This window comes from Platalea leucorodia, assembly GCF_965183815.1.
Source record: "Platalea leucorodia genome assembly, chromosome: 7".
Lineage (NCBI taxonomy): Eukaryota > Metazoa > Chordata > Aves > Pelecaniformes > Threskiornithidae > Platalea > Platalea leucorodia.
The window spans coordinates 3,995,314-4,014,886 of NC_138829.1; the positions used below are offsets into that span (position 1 = coordinate 3,995,314).

At 43.3% G+C, this 19,573-nt stretch overlaps 1 protein-coding gene across 3 annotated transcripts; it reads left to right on the forward strand.

The window, feature by feature from the left end:
* Nucleotides 1–18: 18 nt before the first annotated feature.
* On the forward strand, nt 19–19,412 carry STYX (serine/threonine/tyrosine interacting protein). Of its 3 annotated transcripts, XM_082317210.1 has the most exons (11): nt 19–258; nt 11,293–11,325; nt 12,153–12,206; nt 13,333–13,430; nt 14,145–14,205; nt 15,552–15,588; nt 16,162–16,201; nt 16,282–16,332; nt 16,922–16,994; nt 17,964–18,057; nt 18,774–19,412. In XM_082317210.1, exons 1-11 carry the CDS (start codon nt 202–204, stop codon nt 18,845–18,847), a joined length of 672 nt encoding a protein of 223 aa, XP_082173336.1. In that variant the 5' UTR covers nt 19–201; the 3' UTR covers nt 18,848–19,412. The 3 variants fall into 3 exon arrangements, with proteins under 3 accessions (XP_082173336.1, XP_082173337.1, XP_082173338.1); XM_082317211.1 differs by lacking the exon at nt 12,153–12,206; XM_082317212.1 differs by lacking the exons at nt 11,293–11,325; nt 12,153–12,206.
* Nucleotides 19,413–19,573: the final 161 nt, after the last annotated feature.

Genomic DNA, 19,573 nt, shown 5'->3' on the forward strand with positions numbered 1-19,573 from the left:
GGAGGAGGAGGAGGAGGGAAGAGGCAGCAGCAGCAACAGCAGTAGCAGCAGCAGCATGGCGGCCGGGTGCGAGCGGCTGAGCGCGCCGCCGCCTCCTCCGCCTCCTCCTGCTGCCGCCGCCGCTCCCGAGCCGGAGCCCGCGGGCCCGCTGCCCAAATAGCCGCCCTGCCCGGTCCTGCCCCGCCCGGAGAGCGCCCGGCCATGGAGCTCGCCAAGCCGGCCTTCCCCGCGCTGCCGCAGGCCAAAGAGGACTCTGAGGTGAGGGGCGGAGGGGAGCTGCCAGGGGAGCCGCGGCCGCTCGGCCCCGCCTGAGGAGAGCCGCCCGCCCGGGGTGGTCCCGACCTCCCCGCCCCGGTCCGTGGGCCCGGACCCCCGCCCCGTGCGGTGTCTCCCGTCCCCTTTCCCCCGCGCCCAGGCCTCGCTGGCCGCCCCCGCCGGTCCCCCCCGGGGCGCGGGTCCGTCCTCTCCCCTCGCCCCGTACTGGGGACACCCCCGTCCGCAGGCCCCGCTGCCGGGCGCTCCGCCACCCCCCGGGGACCACCGGCCGCGTCCTCCGGTCCTCTGCTCCCTGCCCTCTCCGCTGGACCCCCGTCCCCCTCGGCTGCCTCCGGCCTTTCCCCGCCTGCCCGCTGCGGGGGCCGTTCCCCAGCCCTGCCTGCTGCCACAGACCCCCCCCGGCTCGTCTCGCCCGCTCCCTTGCCTTTTGCCCTCGGATGGTGGCCCCCGCTCAGCTCGCTCTCCTCTGGTGTCCCCTCTTCTGCGCTTCAGCGTGTCATGGCCTGCCTGTTAGCCGCCCTTTTTCTTTCCGCTGCCTGTTCCCTCTCCCTTTGTATGGTCACCAGTCCTCCATCTGCTGCCTGCTTGCCCCTTTTTGTACAGGCAGAAAGGTAATGAGCCGCTAGCAGCGAGTACCTGCCTGTCCCCTTCCAAACAGTTGGCGTCTACGAACTCTTAGATACTCAGGCAACAATTTGGCGCTCTGGTGAGTCTATTGGGGAGGCATTTTTACGGCGTTCAAGAGCCAAGACTTCTCTACAAACTAAGACAGGTGGCAATATCTGCTGAGGCTAAACTGCGCCCTGACCGGTGTCCGAGGAGTCGGGTCAGCGTGGTGTCTGATTTCTGGACTTGGCTTAGCTTCTCCCTTCTGACCCTGGATACTGGTGGTGTGTTTTCGTGTGTCGCAAACAGCCCCCAGCGTCCCGCTTTGATAGCGTCAGGTATTTGATGCAAAATGTCACCGTGTTTCGTGCGGGAAGCTGATAGGATCTGAGCTCTTCAGAGGTCTATAGATTGTTGCATATTTCATAAACATCAGCATTTGTTTCTGTTTCAACGGAGCTATTGTTGAATGCTGTTATTGTGGTAAGTTACCTGAAATATGGAAGTTACTATGTTTTTGTCTTTTTTAATTTTGTTGTCAAGATTTAATACCCTCTTCAGAGCTATGGAGGTGTTTACAAGTCATCTTGGTTGCTTTCAGAAAGTTGTAAGCAGGTTGTATCTGAACACAAATCATATACCACTCTGTGAGGTTTATGATTTGTTTGTTTTTAAGTATCTTTTCTTTCTGGAGAAACCAATCATGTTATCTACAGTTACTTCTGAAAATGGTTAACTAAACCAGCCTGGATGGCTTTTCAAACCTGTTTATTACTAGAATGGCTAAAAAGGTGTGTGCAGTTAAAATAGTTTTAAAAACAGAGGTCGCTGCCAGTCTAACAACTCTTAGCTGATGAAAACTGAAATTATACTACAGTGTCCTTCAGAGTGGATTTTAGTTTTTGCTTTTTTCGTGCTCGCTCTCTCTCTCAACACTGTAATGTACAGAATGTTAGAACACCACATGCTGCAAGACCATAGCGGACAATTTCAAGGACTGTTTTTAAAATCTGCAGGTTAATTTTTTTTCAGGACCTTACATTTGTGTCTGACTTGATGTAAATACACTATAGTTGGAGTACTTGGGGGGGAACAGAAAAGTTAATGCCAGTGTGAGAATGTCAAAGTTCTTGTTAAGCAAAGCGTAAGAGACTTAAGGATTGGGCTGAAGGCCCAAGGCTGAAGAAGATGCTTTGGAAAAGCAAACTAAGGAAACGAAAATCATTCTGTCCACAAAATGTAGTTATTCATGGATAGCTGAAGATGATCTCTTGTGTGTTGTTGTGAGGAGGTTCTTCAGCAAGAAGTACTCTCTAATATTATTTCAGGAAGTTGGCTATGTATGGTTTAATGCTGTCTCGGTAGATTTGATTTCAAGATACTGGGGGGGGAGCGGAGGAGAGAGAGCCTGGGGAATGCCTGGTGACTTCCTGGCGTAGGCTGCTCGGGAGTCAGTGCAACTTTGTGGTCATCTTAAGGCGATCTAACTGCCACCCCCCAGCTGACACTGGTAACCACGTGACAGCTTAAATAATAATAATTAAAAAAAAAAAAAAAAGCCAAATCGGTGAGCTGATCTGGTTGACTGCACGACTTCACACTCCCCAGTGCTGGCAGAAGGAAAAGTCAGAGAGCGGGCAAGGCTGGCTGCTGCGGGGGTGACGGCAGCCTGCGGTTGGATTGACTTGGGCAGACTGCGGCAACGTACGCTAGATAAATAGGTCACTTTTCTGGCCTGTAGATTGTTGTGATGTCACTAGTATTAAAAACTGCTGGATTTTTAAACTACTGACCTTCGCTAATGGAGCTTGTGAAATGCCACGTTCAGAAATGCTGGTGATATTTACCTGCTGGAGAGAGTTATGCCTTCTTTGCGTTCCCAATCCGATACCATGTCAGGAATTGACGGGCCAGAAGTTCGTTCTTGTGAGGGCTCTTAGTGACACGTGTCGCTTTTTCTTCCCCCCCCCCCTGCAGTTTGTGTGTACTTAAAGTTCATTCAGGTGGTGAAACCGTGCTTGTTGTAGGTCAAGCACAGACAGGTATTCGCGAACGTCTGCCACGCTTCGGTACAAGCGTGTGTCAGCGCTGGCTTGTGGTGCTGCCTCCAGTCCACTCTCGTGTGCTGGCTGCAGTCGGGGTGAATTGTCCAGTTCTGCAAGATGAGCTAATGAAGTCTGGGATAAACCAGCTTCGTCTTTCACTGGTGAGTCTGTGGCAGTTACAAGCTGAACTCCTTTTTACAGGTCCTTATGCCACCTGAGTGTTTTCTACTTTTAATTTTGGGATATTCAACATGTAACTCGCCGTTCTCGCAAAGCTTTTCTGGTATATGCCATCAATGTCTGTAAGCTGTACGTGTTCTTTTACAGTTTGGTGATAGTGAATATGTCCAAGTCTTATGAGTAATAGTGATCGTACATGGCATGGAAACCATTGCTAAGCGTAGATTTATATGGCTTTTTCTAAAATTGGCACATTTTCCAAGATAAGATCGCAAACTTTCTCAAATTTGAGAAGTACTGAGGGTTTGTTTTTTTTTTCCCCCCCAGTGAAAACATGTATGGCTAAAGACCTGCTAAAAGAGGGTCAGGTTAATAACAGTTAGGGCACGCTGGCACATTAGCACTGAGACATCTTAGCGCTTTTGGAAAGATGGTAAATAAGGACTGGAATAATTCAAGGAATTTAATGGAAATTATTTTCCCATTAAATTTTAAACAACAAAAAAAATTAGCGGTAGGATATATGTAATGGGAACACAGCAATAATTACCAGTTCATTTCTTTGTTAAAACATATTTGCTTGCAAGCAGGCTGAGTAAACTAGTATGCGTGATGTATTTAGAATTTTTTTAGGACTCTCCGTGGTTCTTGTAATAGAATTATCAGCTTATTGACTAAGCAGTCATATTTGCCTTTTTATTATGCATGTAAAAACTGAGCTTTCTTTAGCGCATGATTTTTGAAGAAATGTACATTTCTTGACAGCTATATTTAGTCTAAAATGCTAATGTATTTTTGACTCCTTTTTACACTATGCAGTAGTGTAGTCCATCTAAAGGTGGAACAAACTGCTTAAGCTTTTTTATTCTTACTTTTGATAGGAAACACACATAACCCCCTTAACAAATATAAAGCGATTCCCCTCCTCTGCAGACTCTTTAAAATAAGTAGGAAGCCTGTATTATAATATTTATTTTACCTGCCCACATAATAGAGCAAAAGAAATTTAAAACAAATGCTACGTCATGCTGGGAAATGTAAATCAGGTGACAGATTTTGATCCTAACTCTGTGGGATACCACCAGACGACTTCGCATGTATCAAAAAGCGTGCCGTGGCAGCGGAGGTTGAGCAGTCTCGTTGGCCGCGATGAATTTATGCCTTGCATCCGCGGGGAGCCCCCTGAAGTGCATAGGCATCCACACAGACGGGGAGGGGGCTCACAACTGGAGCCGCTTGTAGAACTGGGGATTTAAAGCATAGGGGTTTTATCTAAAGGAGGATTGTAGAGAGACCTGTACGGTCCTGGGCTGTCTCCGTATAGCCCATCTCAATAGGCTGTAGGTAAAATAAAAAAGAGGAGGAAAAAAAAGAAAAACAAGGCATGAAAAAGGACATACTTGCACCATTATAAACAATTCTAATAATAATCTGAATAGAATTTTTCGTTTACTAGTTACTGGTAAAACTTATTCGTTAGTACACATTCTACAGATTCTTCGTAAAAAGTGAATCATCGAAACCTTTTATTATAGTGGGTAGAATTGCCGTGGGGTGAATGCAGGAGAAATCTTAGAAAAAATTCGGATGAATCTCAGCTTCTGTGCAAGCCTATTTAAAAAGAAAATAATACAAAAAGCATGGCAGTCCTGCCAATTGGCTACGTGCTTCATATAAGCTGAAGAATTCTGCCTTTACTCCTTTGCTGTGCTTTAATAAAAGCCAGTGCTGATGATCCTGTGTGCTAATTGGTGTTTAACGAGCCAGTAGATTTATCTTTTGGACCAACATTACAGAATGGGACAAATAAGAAACATTTGTTTCTTATCTGTATTATGTTTCTACTTTCCATTTAGTTGCCTTAGCCTACCTTTCAGCCTTTTCCGTGGCTGGTGTTTCTCTTTGCCAAAATAACCTTTATTTTCCCGGTGTACCCCTCTTCCTTCCTCTGTGTGCTCTGTCATTCCCACCTGCTATTGTTTTTTCTCTCCACCTTCCTGCTTTTGTATTCCTTTGTATTTTCAAAAGCAAAAAACGTCTGTATGCTGAGGACTCCCATTGTCCGAGTACTCTTTACAAATACACAGAAAACGCTGTTAAACACGGCTTCCCAGCCCGTGTTTACCGTTGCGGAGACTGACCCAAGTGGGATCTGTGACCGAGGGGGTCGGTGCCGTTGCAGCAAAGCCCATCTCATAGCTGCTTTTGCTAAAAAGTGGCTTTACCCGTCCTGCCAGCCATCCAGTGTTGTCACCGTTTTTGTCCCGATGCTTATCTGCCCTGTGGTGACCTGCAGCTGGGAGCCTATTCAGTAGACAACCAGCTTTGCTAAAAAAGCTGTTAGTTTGGGGCATTACAGTTTCCTGAGCGTGGTGACCGTAGGATTAAACAACTGCGCAAGGGTGGGAATGTAACCTCATCCTTTAACCAGCTGCTGCTTTGGGTTAGCAGTACTGTCAGAGCCTGCCCTAACCCTGTCAGTGTAGCTCTGTTCTTGGTGGTGGCATGCCCACATCTTGAGTGAACGAAAGGACTGGGTGTAATTTTTTGTGTTTTATATACTTGCACTAGGACTTCTACCTGGGGAAAAAAAATATGTGTATATATTTAGCCCTGAAGTGGTTAGGCAGTTGGACTAGATGACTGTTGTAAGTCCCTTCCAACTGAAAGAATTTTATTCTCTCTATATATAGAAAAAAATACACACACACATATATATATATATATATAAATATACATATATATATATATATAAAAACTTCTAACTGGAATAACTGTCCAAGAACATGAAGCATGACTCAAACTGAAGACACAGCCTTCCATTTCATTCTTGTTCATAGCGAATTTTGAGGCCCTTAAAGTAGGATGTTTCACAGTGATAGACATGAGAGAGGTTTCAGTAATATTAAAATATTTTTTGTGTCAGGGTGATCGTTAAGGGATCAAGACCCATCCACAATCCAAGCTGTAGCCTGCGAAGGGGGGGGGGGTGATAGCAGTGTTGGCAGTTAATATAATCATGCCCTCCGACTGTTCTGATATAGCACTGTTTAGCTGTAATTTTAATTTCCTCTGCAGAGCAGTACAAAGTTCTAGCCAGAGCAGATGAAGGAATTGCAGCAGGTCAGCAGAATGTGTGGCTGTCGTTGCCGTAACAGTTGTCTTCAGCTTTGATTTCACAGCTTGTGGAAGAATGTTGTACCAGGTTTGGAGGAGAGACTTTTGAGTGTTATAGCTTATATGAATATTCCACTAGACAGGGAAACAAATTTAGGCAAGAGGTTTCTGACAGCCCTAGGTTTTTGAGGTACATGAGGAACGATCAATCATGCAGAAGTCTTGCTGTGATGAATTGCAGTGGGGAGAGAAATCTGTGCAGAGAGGTAAGTGATGCCATTAATCAACAACAAAAGAGCTGTCTGAGTGTTGGAAAAGGGGTCGGAAACCCGGAGCGGTCAGGAAGGTGTTACTGGGAGTTGGCGTGCAGCTTTTCAAAAGGACGTGAGTAATGGTCTTGAAAGCAGGGAGAGTCATTGCAGGTGGTGGCTGATGGCCGGTGATGCTGAGCAGATAAGGGGCAGCAGCTAAAATCTAGAAAAGATACTTCTTGATGTTGGATTCTCCTTCTTTAAACTACTGATTTGATTTATTTTACTGGTTTTCTTTTCAGCACCTTTGAGAGCTTCTTCCTTCATCTCGGGCAGCCTGTGGTCTGCAGGCTTTGCTAATTATAAGGCAGCAGGAGTTTAACCATAATAATGAAAGTGCAGTACTGCAGATTGCCTTTCAGCCAAAGCTGCGCTTCAGCGAAGACTGACTAGGATATACCTTTTATACGTGAAAATTAGATGGGTCTTCAGACTTAAACTGTCGGTTAGGGACCAGTTAAGCGATGTCGCGTATATATCCATTTCACTACATTCCTTCTAGTGAGGCATACGCAGATTGCCTAAGGTATGTTGTGGTGCTGTGTTTAAAAACCCCAATCTTTGCTTTTCTGCAGATCTTAAGCATAGGCAAGTCTCAACGTCAGGGCTGTTAAACTAATTAGAAAATTCATAATATGAATTTTATATTAAGTGCTAGCCAAGGTCACTCTTTCGGGAAAAAGTCCACGTGCATTTGCACGTGTCAGTGTAAGGTGTCAGTTTTTTTGCCATTAAACTGTTCTTCTAAAGAGGAACAAGTATAGCTATGGCAAAATATTGACAAAATAACCATAACTGTTGGCAGAGTAACTCTTGGTGTAGCTTGGATATTGGTTACCAAGAAGCTCTTTGTGGTGTAGACAAGTCTCGCCTATTCATTCATATATTTATTTCGTCTAGAGATTGGCTGTAGATGGGGAAGGGAAGGCTTTGAAACGTGCTTTATTCCCTTTTCTCCTGCTGGTCGCTCCATTCTGGGACAGTAGTTGAAGTGCTTTAGATAGTCCCTGGCGCGTCATTTGTGCAAATTCGAAATACAGCAGATATGTGCTGTGAACACCCTCAGCACAACGGCTGAGGTATCTTTTAAACTTGTCCGTCAGTGAATCACCATCCAGTTTGGGCAGATCTGTCAAGGGTGAGTGGCTCCTTTTTAAAACTTTGGAGTTGTGGGGGTTATTTTTTGCATTCCTTCTCTTCACTTTTGTGTCTTGCGAGTATTGAAGATCATGGCTTCCAGTGAGTCGTCACCGATCCTGTAGAACCTACCAAATACTTTGCAGCAAGGAGTGCTGTTACTCGATCCAGCTCTGGCATCATCAGTAGCTTTCTTAGCAAAATTCTTGTATTTGATGTGATAAAAAGAGAAACTTCCAGTTATTATTTGTCTGCTGGGTGCTTCAGACAGTGTGGAAAACATGGTTGATGAATGAATTCCTTAAAATGAGACCTCTGCTTGGGTTCAGTCTATGTTAATACTTAATTTTGCATAATATTTGAATAATCTTGCATTGTTAGTTTTAAAAGCCTTGAACGGCTGTCAAGAAATCACCAGAATCACACTTTCAGTAGTTTGTGTACTTGTCTGAGATTAAATGTTTTCTTTGTACATCATCTTTCAGATGTTTATTTTGCAAACTAAGTCCCATTGGAAACTGTATCTTTTTGGCTTCTTGAAGAACACTGAAACTGATGTCTGGAGCCAGTACTGACTTTTTTTTTTTTTTTTCTTGTTCAGAACATCTGTGGCATCTGTTGTCTTTTGGGCTTTGGCTTTCTTTGGGCTGTATATTGCTAAATTCTTGCCTACTTATTTTGCACAGTTTACAGCTGTTGGGACTAACACAGTTTCCTGCTTCTAATGCGTTTGAAAGGATGATTTGTAATGTATTGTTAAGTCCCTTTGACCAAAGCAGTGATAAATTTGTGTTTTCACTATGCTCCACGTTAAGACTTTAAAATTCTGTAGAGTAATAAACCCACTTAAGCGCTTGTATGTTCCTGCAGTATAGCTTTAGCTTTTCAGAGTTTATTACTCTTGCTGTTGTGTCTATACTTGGACAAAACTGGGATTTTCTTGCTTTTTGATGAGTGAATTATGCTTTTGTATATGCAGTGAGACAAAAGAGTTATGCTAAAACACTCTTGGGCCAACCTTCAAAGGGTACAGTTCTGTTTAATATCGTCCTTTTGTCACCAGACTTCTACTTTCTACTCTCAGGAGCTTTTATTATTACAGCTGGAACATGCAGAAATAGTTTAGCTACCTCTCTGTCTTTAGCAAAGACCGTTTCGGTGCATTTTATTTCCCTGTTTGTACTACCATTTTAGGCAATATTCAAAGAATTGTTTTGAGTGGCTTTACGTTTGTTTGCTTTCTCAGAAATGCTGTCCCAGATTCGATTCAAGTGGTTTGCAGAATAAGTTTACTGATACTAAAATCCTTTCTAATTCCACTACCAAGAACTAGCAAAACCTCGCTGTGTAACTGTGTGTGTGTCTGGGGGAAGCACTGGATTTTTCTTGTTTTTCTTAGTAAAAAGAGGGTTAACGTGAAAGTGATGCCACCGGTACAACTGCAGGTGCTACGGTGGACAACACTACAGTTTAAGGGCCTGGATCTTTCTTGGTGTAATCCTGACCTCACTTCAGAGGTGGAATATTTAGAATTTAACTTTCTCATAGTTTTGAGGAGATTGGAACATAAGAAGAACGACATATGGCAAAGTTTTTTCTTAGCTGCCGGTGTGTGTGGAGCAAACAACAAAGTTATGTAAATAAATGTATGCAGTCTATCTGATTTGATATGTTTGACTATTCCCTTTTTTTTTTTTTTTCCCCTCCAGCTGGTAACTGTGATCTCAGATACAACTCCTTCGTGTGTGAGGGTCAAAGAATGAGTAAGAGCCTGTTAATAGAGGACAGTGGGAGTTGTAAAGAAGGAAAGACAGGAATAGAGTCTGCCTGAGCATTTTTCTATTCAGCTTTGGCAGTTCTGTAAAATGGAGCAAAGGATGAAAATGTTGATCCTGGCATTTGCTCTGGGTGGTTCTGATAGAGTTGGATGATAGTAAGTAGTCAGCTGGGAAGGGCTGGTTCCCGAGTGGTGAACCCTCGCAAACTCTGGATGAGGGGGTTGAGTGCACCCTCAGTCAGTTTGCAGGTGACACCAAGTTGGGTGAAAGTGTCGATCTGCTGGAGGGTAGGAAGGCCCTGCAGAGGGACCTGGCCAGGCTGGGGCGATGGGCCCAGGCCACTGGGTCAGGGTCAGCAAGGCTCAGGGCCGGGTCCTGCACTTGGGTCACAACAACCCCATGCAACGCTGCAGGCGTGGGGAGGAGCGGCTGGGAGCTGCCGGGAGCTGCCCGGCGGGAAAGGACCTGGGGGTGTTGGTTGACAGCTGCTGAACATGAGCCAGCAGTGTGCCCAGGTGGCCAAGAGGGCCAGTGGCATCCTGGCCTGTATCAGGAACAGTGTGGCCAGCAGGAGCAGGGAGGTGATGGTGCCCCTGCACTGGGCACTGGTGAGGCCGCCCCTCGAATGCTGTGCTCAGCGCTGGGCCCCGCACCCCAAGGCGGCCCTGGAGGGGCTGGAGCGTGGCCAGAGCAGGGCAGCGAGGCGGGGGCAGGGGCTGGAGCACAAGGCTGGGGAGGGGCGGCTGGGGGGGCTGGGGGGGCTCAGCCTGGAGAAGAGGAGGCTGAGGGGAGCCCTCATCGCTCTCTGCAACGGCCTGAAAGGAGGCTGGAGCCGGGGGGGTCGGTCTCTGCTCCCCAGGAACAAGCGATGGGACGAGAGGGAACGGCCTCAAGCTGCGCCAGGGCAGGTTTGGGTTGGGTATTGGGAAAAACTTCTTCCCCCAAAGGGCTGTCAGGCCCTGGCCCAGGCTGCCCAGGGCAGGGGCTGAGTCCTCATCCCTGGAGGGATTTAAACAACAGGTAGATGTAGTGCTGAGGGCCATGGTTTAGTGGTGGGCTTGGCAGTGCTGGGTTAACGGTTGGACTCGATGATCTTAAGGGTCTTTTCCAACCTAAACGATTCTGTGATTCTATGATAAACTTGAGGGTCTGTAGTTTAAATTAGCCGATGAGGAGTATCGTGTCCTTGTGGCTGAACACAAGCGTATGCCTTCACTGTGCAGGGATCCTTCCCAGTGCAGCTGTCTAGGATGGAGAAAAGTGCAAGTTCAGTTGAATGGCCTGCCGTGTTCATGGAGAACACAAGTTTCTAGAATTGTTAAAGCTAAATCCTGAATATTCAAAATAAAGTTAGTTTGAATGTATTAGGTGAGGCAGTGTAGATTTTAAGGGAGTTACCTGCTACGCTTCTTATCTTCTGTTTTTTCAGTGGCTGTAGGAATGTACCAGTCAAAGGAATTTTTTTGCTACTGTGGCTAGTACAGAATGTTCAAAAGCTTTTTTCCTTTTGCTTTTTTTTCCTCCCCACTCTAGAGGGAAGCTTCTAAGCAGAAAGCTGAGGTGTGGATGTACAACACTGGCTGTTCTGCACAGGCTTCGTCACTGATGATGTAGAGTAACTGAGGTTTCTTCACATTAGCTTTCAAAATAGTGTTCCTTGCACTCAAGCGTTACTGGTATCCATGTGGAGAGTCAGCAGTAAGCGTAAGCAATGTGCCTGTTGCGTAGCAGGTAGCTTCTACAAGCTGCAGAAAATAGACTGATTCTTTTAGATAAGATCTCTGTCTGAATTTGTTTTTCCCCTTTATGTGCCTATATAATTATTTTTTGTTTTATTTTAAGGATTGGACCTATCCCATGAGGAGAGAGATGCAGGTATGACGTTTTCAGTTACCATTTGAGTCAAAACCCATGGTGCACTCGGTAAGAAAGTGCCCTACAAAAGAGCTGGTATCAAAATCAGTCTTTAGGGGTGAAGCGTGAGGCTGCACCATGGGAGAGATGTGCGAGGATTGCCGGCTTAGAGTGCGGGTGGGCTAAAAAAGGTAATCTTGTCCTTTTCTTCAGAATCCGCAAAATACTGTATTTTTGTTATTCATGAATGTTTTTGAGAGATGGTTCCTAAAAATGTATTGGAGCCTTGCTTTTTGACTTAAATTTGGTTGGAAGTAAGTGCTTTCAAGTAGGATCTCTGGACGATTAAAATTTTCCTGCCATGACGTCAGCCAAACCTTTGCACAAGACAAGATCTACAGACCTACATGTCTTTATTGGTGGGGAGATAAATGGTTAAAAATTGATATTTTCCTACTACTAGGACAAGGCTAGAAGACTTACCATGTGTGTATCTTTTTCCATGAGAGCGATTTGGAATTAATTACGAGACACGATTGTATACAAAGTTAGAGCTCCCTTCATTTGATCTGGGGCTGGGTAAGATGTAGTAATCAAACTGGGACTTAATCCAAATAAAGGACTTGATTCCTGTTCCAAAACAAGATCTCCTGCACAAAGATCATGTTTCTTTTATTTTGCCAAACCAATTTTTTTCCCCTTCTCCTGTTATAAATGGCACTTGATAGCACAGCTCTCACTAGTATGTAAATTACTTGTTTTCGTGGCCATAGTTTGAGTTGAACGCAATGTATTATTTCAGATAATTTTGAGTTGGTATTAAATGTCTGTTTTTCTGCCCCCCCTAGGAAATTTTACCTGGGTTATTTTTAGGCCCATATTCTTCAGCTATGAAAAGCAAGGTATGATATTCAGAATAGTATCTCATAAGGAAACTTTGCTGTGGTGATTTGTTACTGTGGCGATGTGTTCAAGTGTTATCTATATTGATGTAAATCTGATTGCAATCCTGAACTGGAACATGAAAAATGCCAGAGTAGAAGTAATACACAGTGCATTTATGGTCCTTTTAGCCTGCAGGATTATCTGACTGGGGCTGTCTCATGCCTCCCCTTTGCAGGGTGAATCCGAGCTACCGCCCCAGCCACATGCTGGGGCAGTTGGCGCTTACAAGGCTGCATTTTCCTTAACAATCTTGTGAGCTAAAGGGTTGGTTCAGGAGAAAAACGAAAAAGAGCTTTGATGATTTTCACGTGGCTCGAAGTTCTGCATGCGTTCGTACACACACACATGCGTGCTCTCTCAATTCAGCTACTCAGCTTTACCTGTGCCTTACAAACCAGAGAAAAATGCGAGTTTGAAGTGGCTTGCACACTAATTGCAGCGAGCATTCATGTGTGAGCTTTTGGTATTAAAATGGAGTCTTGTAGTTAAGGTTGAATATAATTTTTCTTAGAAAAAGGTAAAACGTTTGAGACTTGCCCATTACTGATTAGGCAATCTATTGCCTTTGCTAAAGTGTTGCAATACAAATCAGAAGTGGGAACTCGCATGTGTGCAGTAAAGTAAGGTAAATTGCATCCGCAATGAAGTCAAGCACTGCTACGGCAAAGCTTGCATCTGCAAGCTTCCCTCGTAGTTTAAATGATCTTACTTTCAGTGGTCTGATTCCAGCAAGAATCCATTTCTAGCTGAAAATTACCGCCTCGTGTAGGGACTTGCAGTTTCAGGGAAAGTGAAAGGTGGGCAGAGACAAACAAGTTCATTGAATGCCTTCTTTATTGCTTATTCCTTTTATCATTGTTAGGAATGCTTTTTCTTGCAGCTCCTAATGGTTGTGTTTTGTCTTTTTGAAAGACAAAATCTTTCACGCTATGCTTTGAACATTAGAAAACTAGCTCGGATTTTCCTTGAGGACATGATATAGCCCTATTGTGTATTTAAGTATAGCTTTTCTTTTTATTACTGTGCAATAGATGGATTCAGTAATTTAAAATTAAATCTGTTTTTTTTTTTCTTTTTCCACAGCTACCTATACTTCAGAAACATGGCATAACCCATGTAATATGCATACGGCAAAACATCGAAGCAAATTTTATTAAACCAAACTTCCAACAGCTATTTAGGTGAGAAATGATCATAACATGCCGAACTGCACACAATGAAAGATCTTACTTTTAAACACCTTATTCTGTATTAATAAGATTGGGGTTTTTTATCTTAGTGTTCTTTCCAAATATTTTCACATCGTCAAAAGTATTTGAAAAATGTGTGAAGGTGTAGGAAGACTCTTAAATCCAAACCATGAAGTTTATTCATCCATCCAACTCTAGACAGAGATAACACCACAAATAAGAAGTATCCATGAGCTTACAGTGACTGTCTTCAGTTTTAAAGTTGTTAGTTCTGAGTACAGTTTGTCCTGCTAATAAAACATTGGAGGTAACGTCATCAGAACGTGTGTACCGCTGAAAAAGTTGCATAAAGCCCCAGAAGAAGAACACTGGCCCGTATTTACACACTGATGGGGAGGATGTGAGTAGGTAGTACGCTGCTGTCGAACAAAGTTGAGTCGCCGGTAGCGTAGCACTTGTGAATTTCTGCACTCCGAGAAGTGGTTTTGTCAGGGGATGTTGGAGAACGTTCCTTGCTGCCTTCCTTGGAAGCACGGCTCCAGAGGTTGCTCGTTTGTCTTCTCAGACCAGAAAGAAAAGCCGGGAGCATAGTGCTGGCTTCTTTCTGCAGGTTTGAGTCTTGGAGCAGGGTTGAATCAGCTGCAGGTGTACAGGTGGCAGCAACCCGGTGTTATTGTGTACTCACAGCAACTGTTTTCATTGTAGGTATTTAGTCTTGGATATTGCAGATAATCCAGTCGAGAATATAATACGATTTTTCCCTATGGTAAGTATTTGTGTGTTAGTGTGAATGGATTAGGAGAGTTTTCTAAACTAACAGATACCAAGATTTGGGATGCCCAGCCTGAGGCACCTGGAGGGGCCGAGAACTCTTAAATGACCTTATTATTGCCACTTGAGTAAGCGTGATTAACTCCTTTTTACCATATAGGAACTGAGGCAGAGTTGTGAGAGATGTATCTTACTATGGTCTCAAAAAAAAAAAAAAAAAAAAGACTGGTCTCAAAACAAAAAGAAAACAGGTCACGGGAGAATACTAGTTATTTTGGAAACCCGTGGCCTGTAGGAAACTTGAGCCCAAGAGTGTTTACATTTCTTGTATCAAATAGTAAACCAAATTCAACAGAAAACAGTAACTAGTTGGTGTAACTAAGGTTTACAGTAAGCATGTTTCAAGATGCTGTAGAGGAATTAAAAAGTAACTTTAGTTAAACAGTGCCCATTACATACTGACATTTGGAAATAGAATAAACCTTTAGTTCTGTGCTACGGTTTTGTATCCTTATTTTAGGTTAGTTTGCAACAGAGCAAAAGTGTTTTGTTCCTTCCCCCACCCAAAAAAAATCCCCACCACCAAAAAGCTCTTCTGGCTTCCCTGTGTATGGCAGAGGTGGTCGTGTTTTTGCAGAAGGCGGCAAACCAGTTGATGGCTTGCAGCTTTTCTGAAGTAAATGCCATTTGAGCAAACAACATCCTTCACAGATCTCGCAGCTGCTGACATCTTAGCAGCTCTGTGTTGGTATATTTTAAGAGTCTAGTCTGAGTTTTCCCCCCAATAAATTATTTAGCTTTTGCTTTTCATCTAATCAGCTGTTTTAACCTGGCAGTATTCCAGAGACCTCGCTACATCACATCTCACCTTATAGATTGATTAGACCTACTTTTATAACCGCGAATATCACTGGAGAACTCCTAGGAAGACACAGGTGTCGTGGTGTGCTCCAGGCCGTGTTGGTGGTGATGTGTGTGGTTTTTTGTTTGGGTCCCCCCCCCGACTGTTAAGCAAAGATGTTTGGAAGTTAATTTTTTATTATAGTGGCATAACGTGTGACATAATGATTGTAAAAGGCATGCATACTGGATTCTTATGCATTTTTGTTTCTGGCTTCACACTAGTTTTTCACTGACAATTTTACGGATAGTTAAAAGTACAAAAGAAATATAAATGTCCAGTTGAAGTGATATCAAAGTCTCTATAAACAGAGTGCATTATTATCACTGTATATAAAGACCGATACAAAAATTCTACCAAATTTAAATGCAAGTAGCGGTAACATCTAAAATAATCTGAAACTTTGAGCCATGTGATTTTTTTTTTTTTTTTCTTTTTAGACTAAAGAATTTATTGATGGAAGTTTACAAAGTGGAGGTAAAATCATATTAACTTTTTTCCTTCATTTATTAATGCATTATTGTTAAAGCTTTACAACTAACTTAGTGGTATGTGTTAGAAGCTCTTAAGTATGAGGTTTTCTTAAATTTGGGGTTTTATTGTGCTTGACTTGAACGATATTATACAAGTGTAGAGCAAAGTGTTTTTCTTTCCTTTTGCTTCCGACTGGAAAACAAACTTCTCTGTATATCTGCTTGTGGTTTTGGGTTTTTTATTTTCCTCACTTTAAACACAACTGTGTTCTATGCATGAGAGGTTTTTTTGTCCCCTCTCTAATGTAGGGCTTTAAATCTGCATTGTGGTCCTGGAATGCGGATTCTGTTACTCAAAATCCTCAGGGGAGCAGGAATCCATGCTTCTGTATCCCAGGGCAGTAAGGGACAGAGTGTAGTTAGTAATCTAGAGAGAAGAAAGACACACCTATTATTCTTAGGATGCACCTTGCTACTGTGTTGTTCTCGATAACAAGGAAAAACTACATTTCAAAGAATTTTCTTCAGTCTATACAAGTATGGTTTGCTGTTTGTTTTTTTCTTTTTTCCTTCTTAGGAAAAGTTCTTGTCCATGGAAATGCAGGGATTTCTAGAAGGTAAGAAACTATCCATCCTGCTTATTAATTTTTTTTAAACAATGGAAATATATTTTACTAATGTTTTTGTTTCTTTTCAGTGCTGCCTTAGTTATTGCATACATAATGGAAACATTTGGGGTGAAGTACAGGTAAGAGCAGAGCGTGGTCGTGTAGTTAACCATTTGCCTGAAAAGGCTGAAGGGAGAGAGTACTTTAGTACAGATAAGAAGTCTGATACGTCTGTAGGTATTCATTTTCAAATTCAAGTGGTGTAAGTGAATAATAACTTTAAACAGTCGTGTATTGACGCATAAGCCAGTTGTTACCTACTGAGACTGAGTGAAGACTTTGCCTGGGGCAGATCATTCCATTTCACTTCACTGCAGGCTTGTTTCCACCCTTTCTTTAAGAAGCAGTAGGTACCTGCTGCTAACGGGAGCAGGATACCAGCCTACACGGACTGATGCCTCGCTGTAAAGCTGTAGGAGAGGCCCCAAGAGGCTGTTCTAAGTAGTGTCTTGAAAACAGGCCAGCAAGCTGAAGACTGGAGGTGTTTTACAACTACTGCTTCCTATTTTGCCCAAACAATTCCAGCTATACAAACCAGTTCTGAGGGGCATTTAGAGGTTGTGGATTTCCAAAGAGCTGATCATCGGAAGGAAGACCCCTGAAACCACAGAGACTTTTGTCATAGCCTGTTTTCTGCTGAAGTATTTTCTCTCTCCTTTTCTTTTTAAGGGATGCATTTACTTATGTTCAAGAAAGAAGATTCTGTATTAATCCTAATGCTGGATTTGTCCATCAACTTCAGGTGACTTTTTTTTTTTTTTTCCTCCCCCTGGTTGTAACTCAAAAGCCGTTTGATGAATCATCTTCCTGCAAAACAGCTGTTGCTACTTAGGCTTAACATTTACTGTAAAAGTATGCTTCAAGTAAATGTCAGAAGCTACAGTAGAGCTTGGGTACCCTAGTTCATGAGACTTAAGCTTTAGACAAAGCAAATCCAGGAATGGAGGAGAAATAAAAATCCTGTTTTGTGCAGCAACTGAGGCTCTGGAACAGTTTAGGCGGTGGCTGAGGACACTGCAAAGCACGCATCGCGGCACGCATCAGCGATGCTTCTTGACGCTTGCATTCATAGGTGCTGAAATTCGCAAGTCTGAAGCAGCAAACAGCGGTATCATGAAGTTGCTTTATCGTATTCCAGGTGACTGGTGGGCAAACATCAGGGCAGTACGTTGAAACAGATTTGCAGTGTCTCTGCTATTACTCAGGTGGCTGGCAGCAAGATGATCGAGTATCTCCTGAGTCTGGGTTTTGTTTTTTTTTCTTCTTTCTTAAAGTAACTCCTGCGAGGAGTTGTTGTGTAGCACTGAAAGCGTGACAGGTCACTCGAACGCGACTTCAAGGCCATGTATGGTTCATCCTTGTAACAAATCTCTGAAGCTCCTGTATTCTAAGTTTGGTTTGTTCCTGCTCTCTGAGTTGCCGTCTGGAAACAGCGTGTTCTCTGAACGTTCTCGCAGAATATCTTTTTAATGAAAGTTTACTCTTCCCTAAAGCCTTTTTTTTGTCATCCTTTAAGTTTTCTTTCACTCTGCCTTCCTGGTAGTTGTTGTCATTCGCGTCACAGCAACAAAGAACTCTCCTCCTTTAAAATCTCTGCCTCGCTGTAAGATACTCTCTAGTCCGTCCTAGTGAACTCTCTGAATTAGTCCTTCTCATCCTTACAAAGTGTTATGCCAAACTAATAGCAATATCTATTATTCAACTTTTTCAGGAATATGAAGCCATCTATCTAGCAAAATTAACCATCCAGATGATGTCACCGCTGCAGCTGGAGAGATCCCTCTCAGTTCCACCTGGTAGTACAGGTCAGAAGCCTCTCCTGTTGCGTGCGATGCCGCCTGTCTTCCCTGGTGTTGTGAGGTGACTTTTGCGCTCCCTAAGTAAACCCCCAGCAGCAGTGAATCTCGGACTTTTGGGAAGGCTGCGTTCAAACTTAAGTATGCAGCACTTAAATATTCTGTTCTCCTGTGGTTGAACTTCCCTGTGGTGTTGCCTGCACTTTCATACCGTACTGGAGAAGGGCCCTGCCCCTCCCTATCCTTCAAAAACCCCGAATTCCCTAGAGGAATCAAGAGTGACAGGTTGAAAGCAGCCAAGGTTCGTGATGTAGTTGGTACCCTTAAAATTAAGGCAGTTGCTCTGAAAAAAAAAAAAAAAAAAAAAAAGCTTTGCTGTGCCTTTAAGCAGATAACAGGGGATTAGGGCGTGTAAAAAATGTTACCTTAATCCCAGAGAGGTGTGCCAGTAGCAACCCCGTGTAAAGGCCAGTGAAAATGGAGTCTGGGGGGAAGACGTAAAGGGAGTGCAAAAAATGGTGGATTCTAGGAAATTTCTTATCCGTGTGGAGAAGTGCGAGGGAAGAAGAGTGCTGTCGGCAACCGGCTGTCCCAAAGCTGCAGGTCTTCAGAGGGCAGAGTCCCTGCAAGGAGGAAATAACGCCTGCCCTGTCGTCCTGCTCACAGCTCTGTGTTGTTCCAGCTGATCTTTTCCGATGTGTCCTCCTTCCTCTTGCCTTTTGCAGGAAGTTTAAAGCGAATGCATGAAGAGGATGACGAACTCGGACCCATGCAAGTGGCGGCAGCACAGAACGGATGATGGCTGCGGACGAGCACTGTCGGTATTGCGAATTCCTGCCAAGAAAGGTGAAGAAAAGTAGGGAAAAAGACTTAATAACGCAAAACGATGAACACACACATAGCTTCTTCTCAATTACATGTTGCTTTCAGATGTAAATCTGCCTCTGCAACACACTAAGCATCATTTTTAAGATGTTGGACTTCTTGAATGAATAGATGGCACTGATTGTTTTACTCCTTTTTTACACTTTACAGTTTTATTCTAAACCAAGATTTTTGGACTTGCAAAGAGGTATTATTGCAATAATGCACTTTTCATACTTGAAATTTCTTTATTTGTATGATATAAAGTTATTACTTTAAACAAAATGCAAGCTGGGGGGATTTGTTTATAAAGTTATTTGTGTAATTTATAACAAGAGACTTTAGTAAAGAAAAAGTTTGCTAAAACTCACCTTGTTCTCAGTATATATTATGGTCATGCTTGTAGAAATGCTCTTTATGAACTGCACTCTGCACTACTGCTGGCAGTTGAGCAACAGCAGTGATCTAATCAGTATTTAACCCTTAACCTCGTTACAAAACCTCATTATATCCTGCATTATTTTGACACTGACATTCTGAGACCAATTGAAGGCAAAATACTGTCCTAAAAATCTCCCCTTGATTTCTGCAAGTTAAATTTAACAGAGCGCCGATTAATTACTTAATAAAATAGTCATGTGCTGAATTAATACAGAGGGCA

Excerpts from the sequence above, each read along its gene's own strand:
- STYX (XM_082317210.1), top strand. The coding sequence starts at position 202 with ATGGAGCTCGCCAAGCCGGCCTTCCCCGCGCTGCCGCAGGCCAAAGAG. Across the intron at positions 12,207-13,332 it reads CTTCAGCTATGAAAAGCAAG|CTACCTATACTTCAGAAACA; the intron begins GTATGATATTCA and ends CTTTTTCCACAG. Across the intron at positions 16,333-16,921 it reads ACATTTGGGGTGAAGTACAG|GGATGCATTTACTTATGTTC; the intron begins GTAAGAGCAGAG and ends TTTCTTTTTAAG.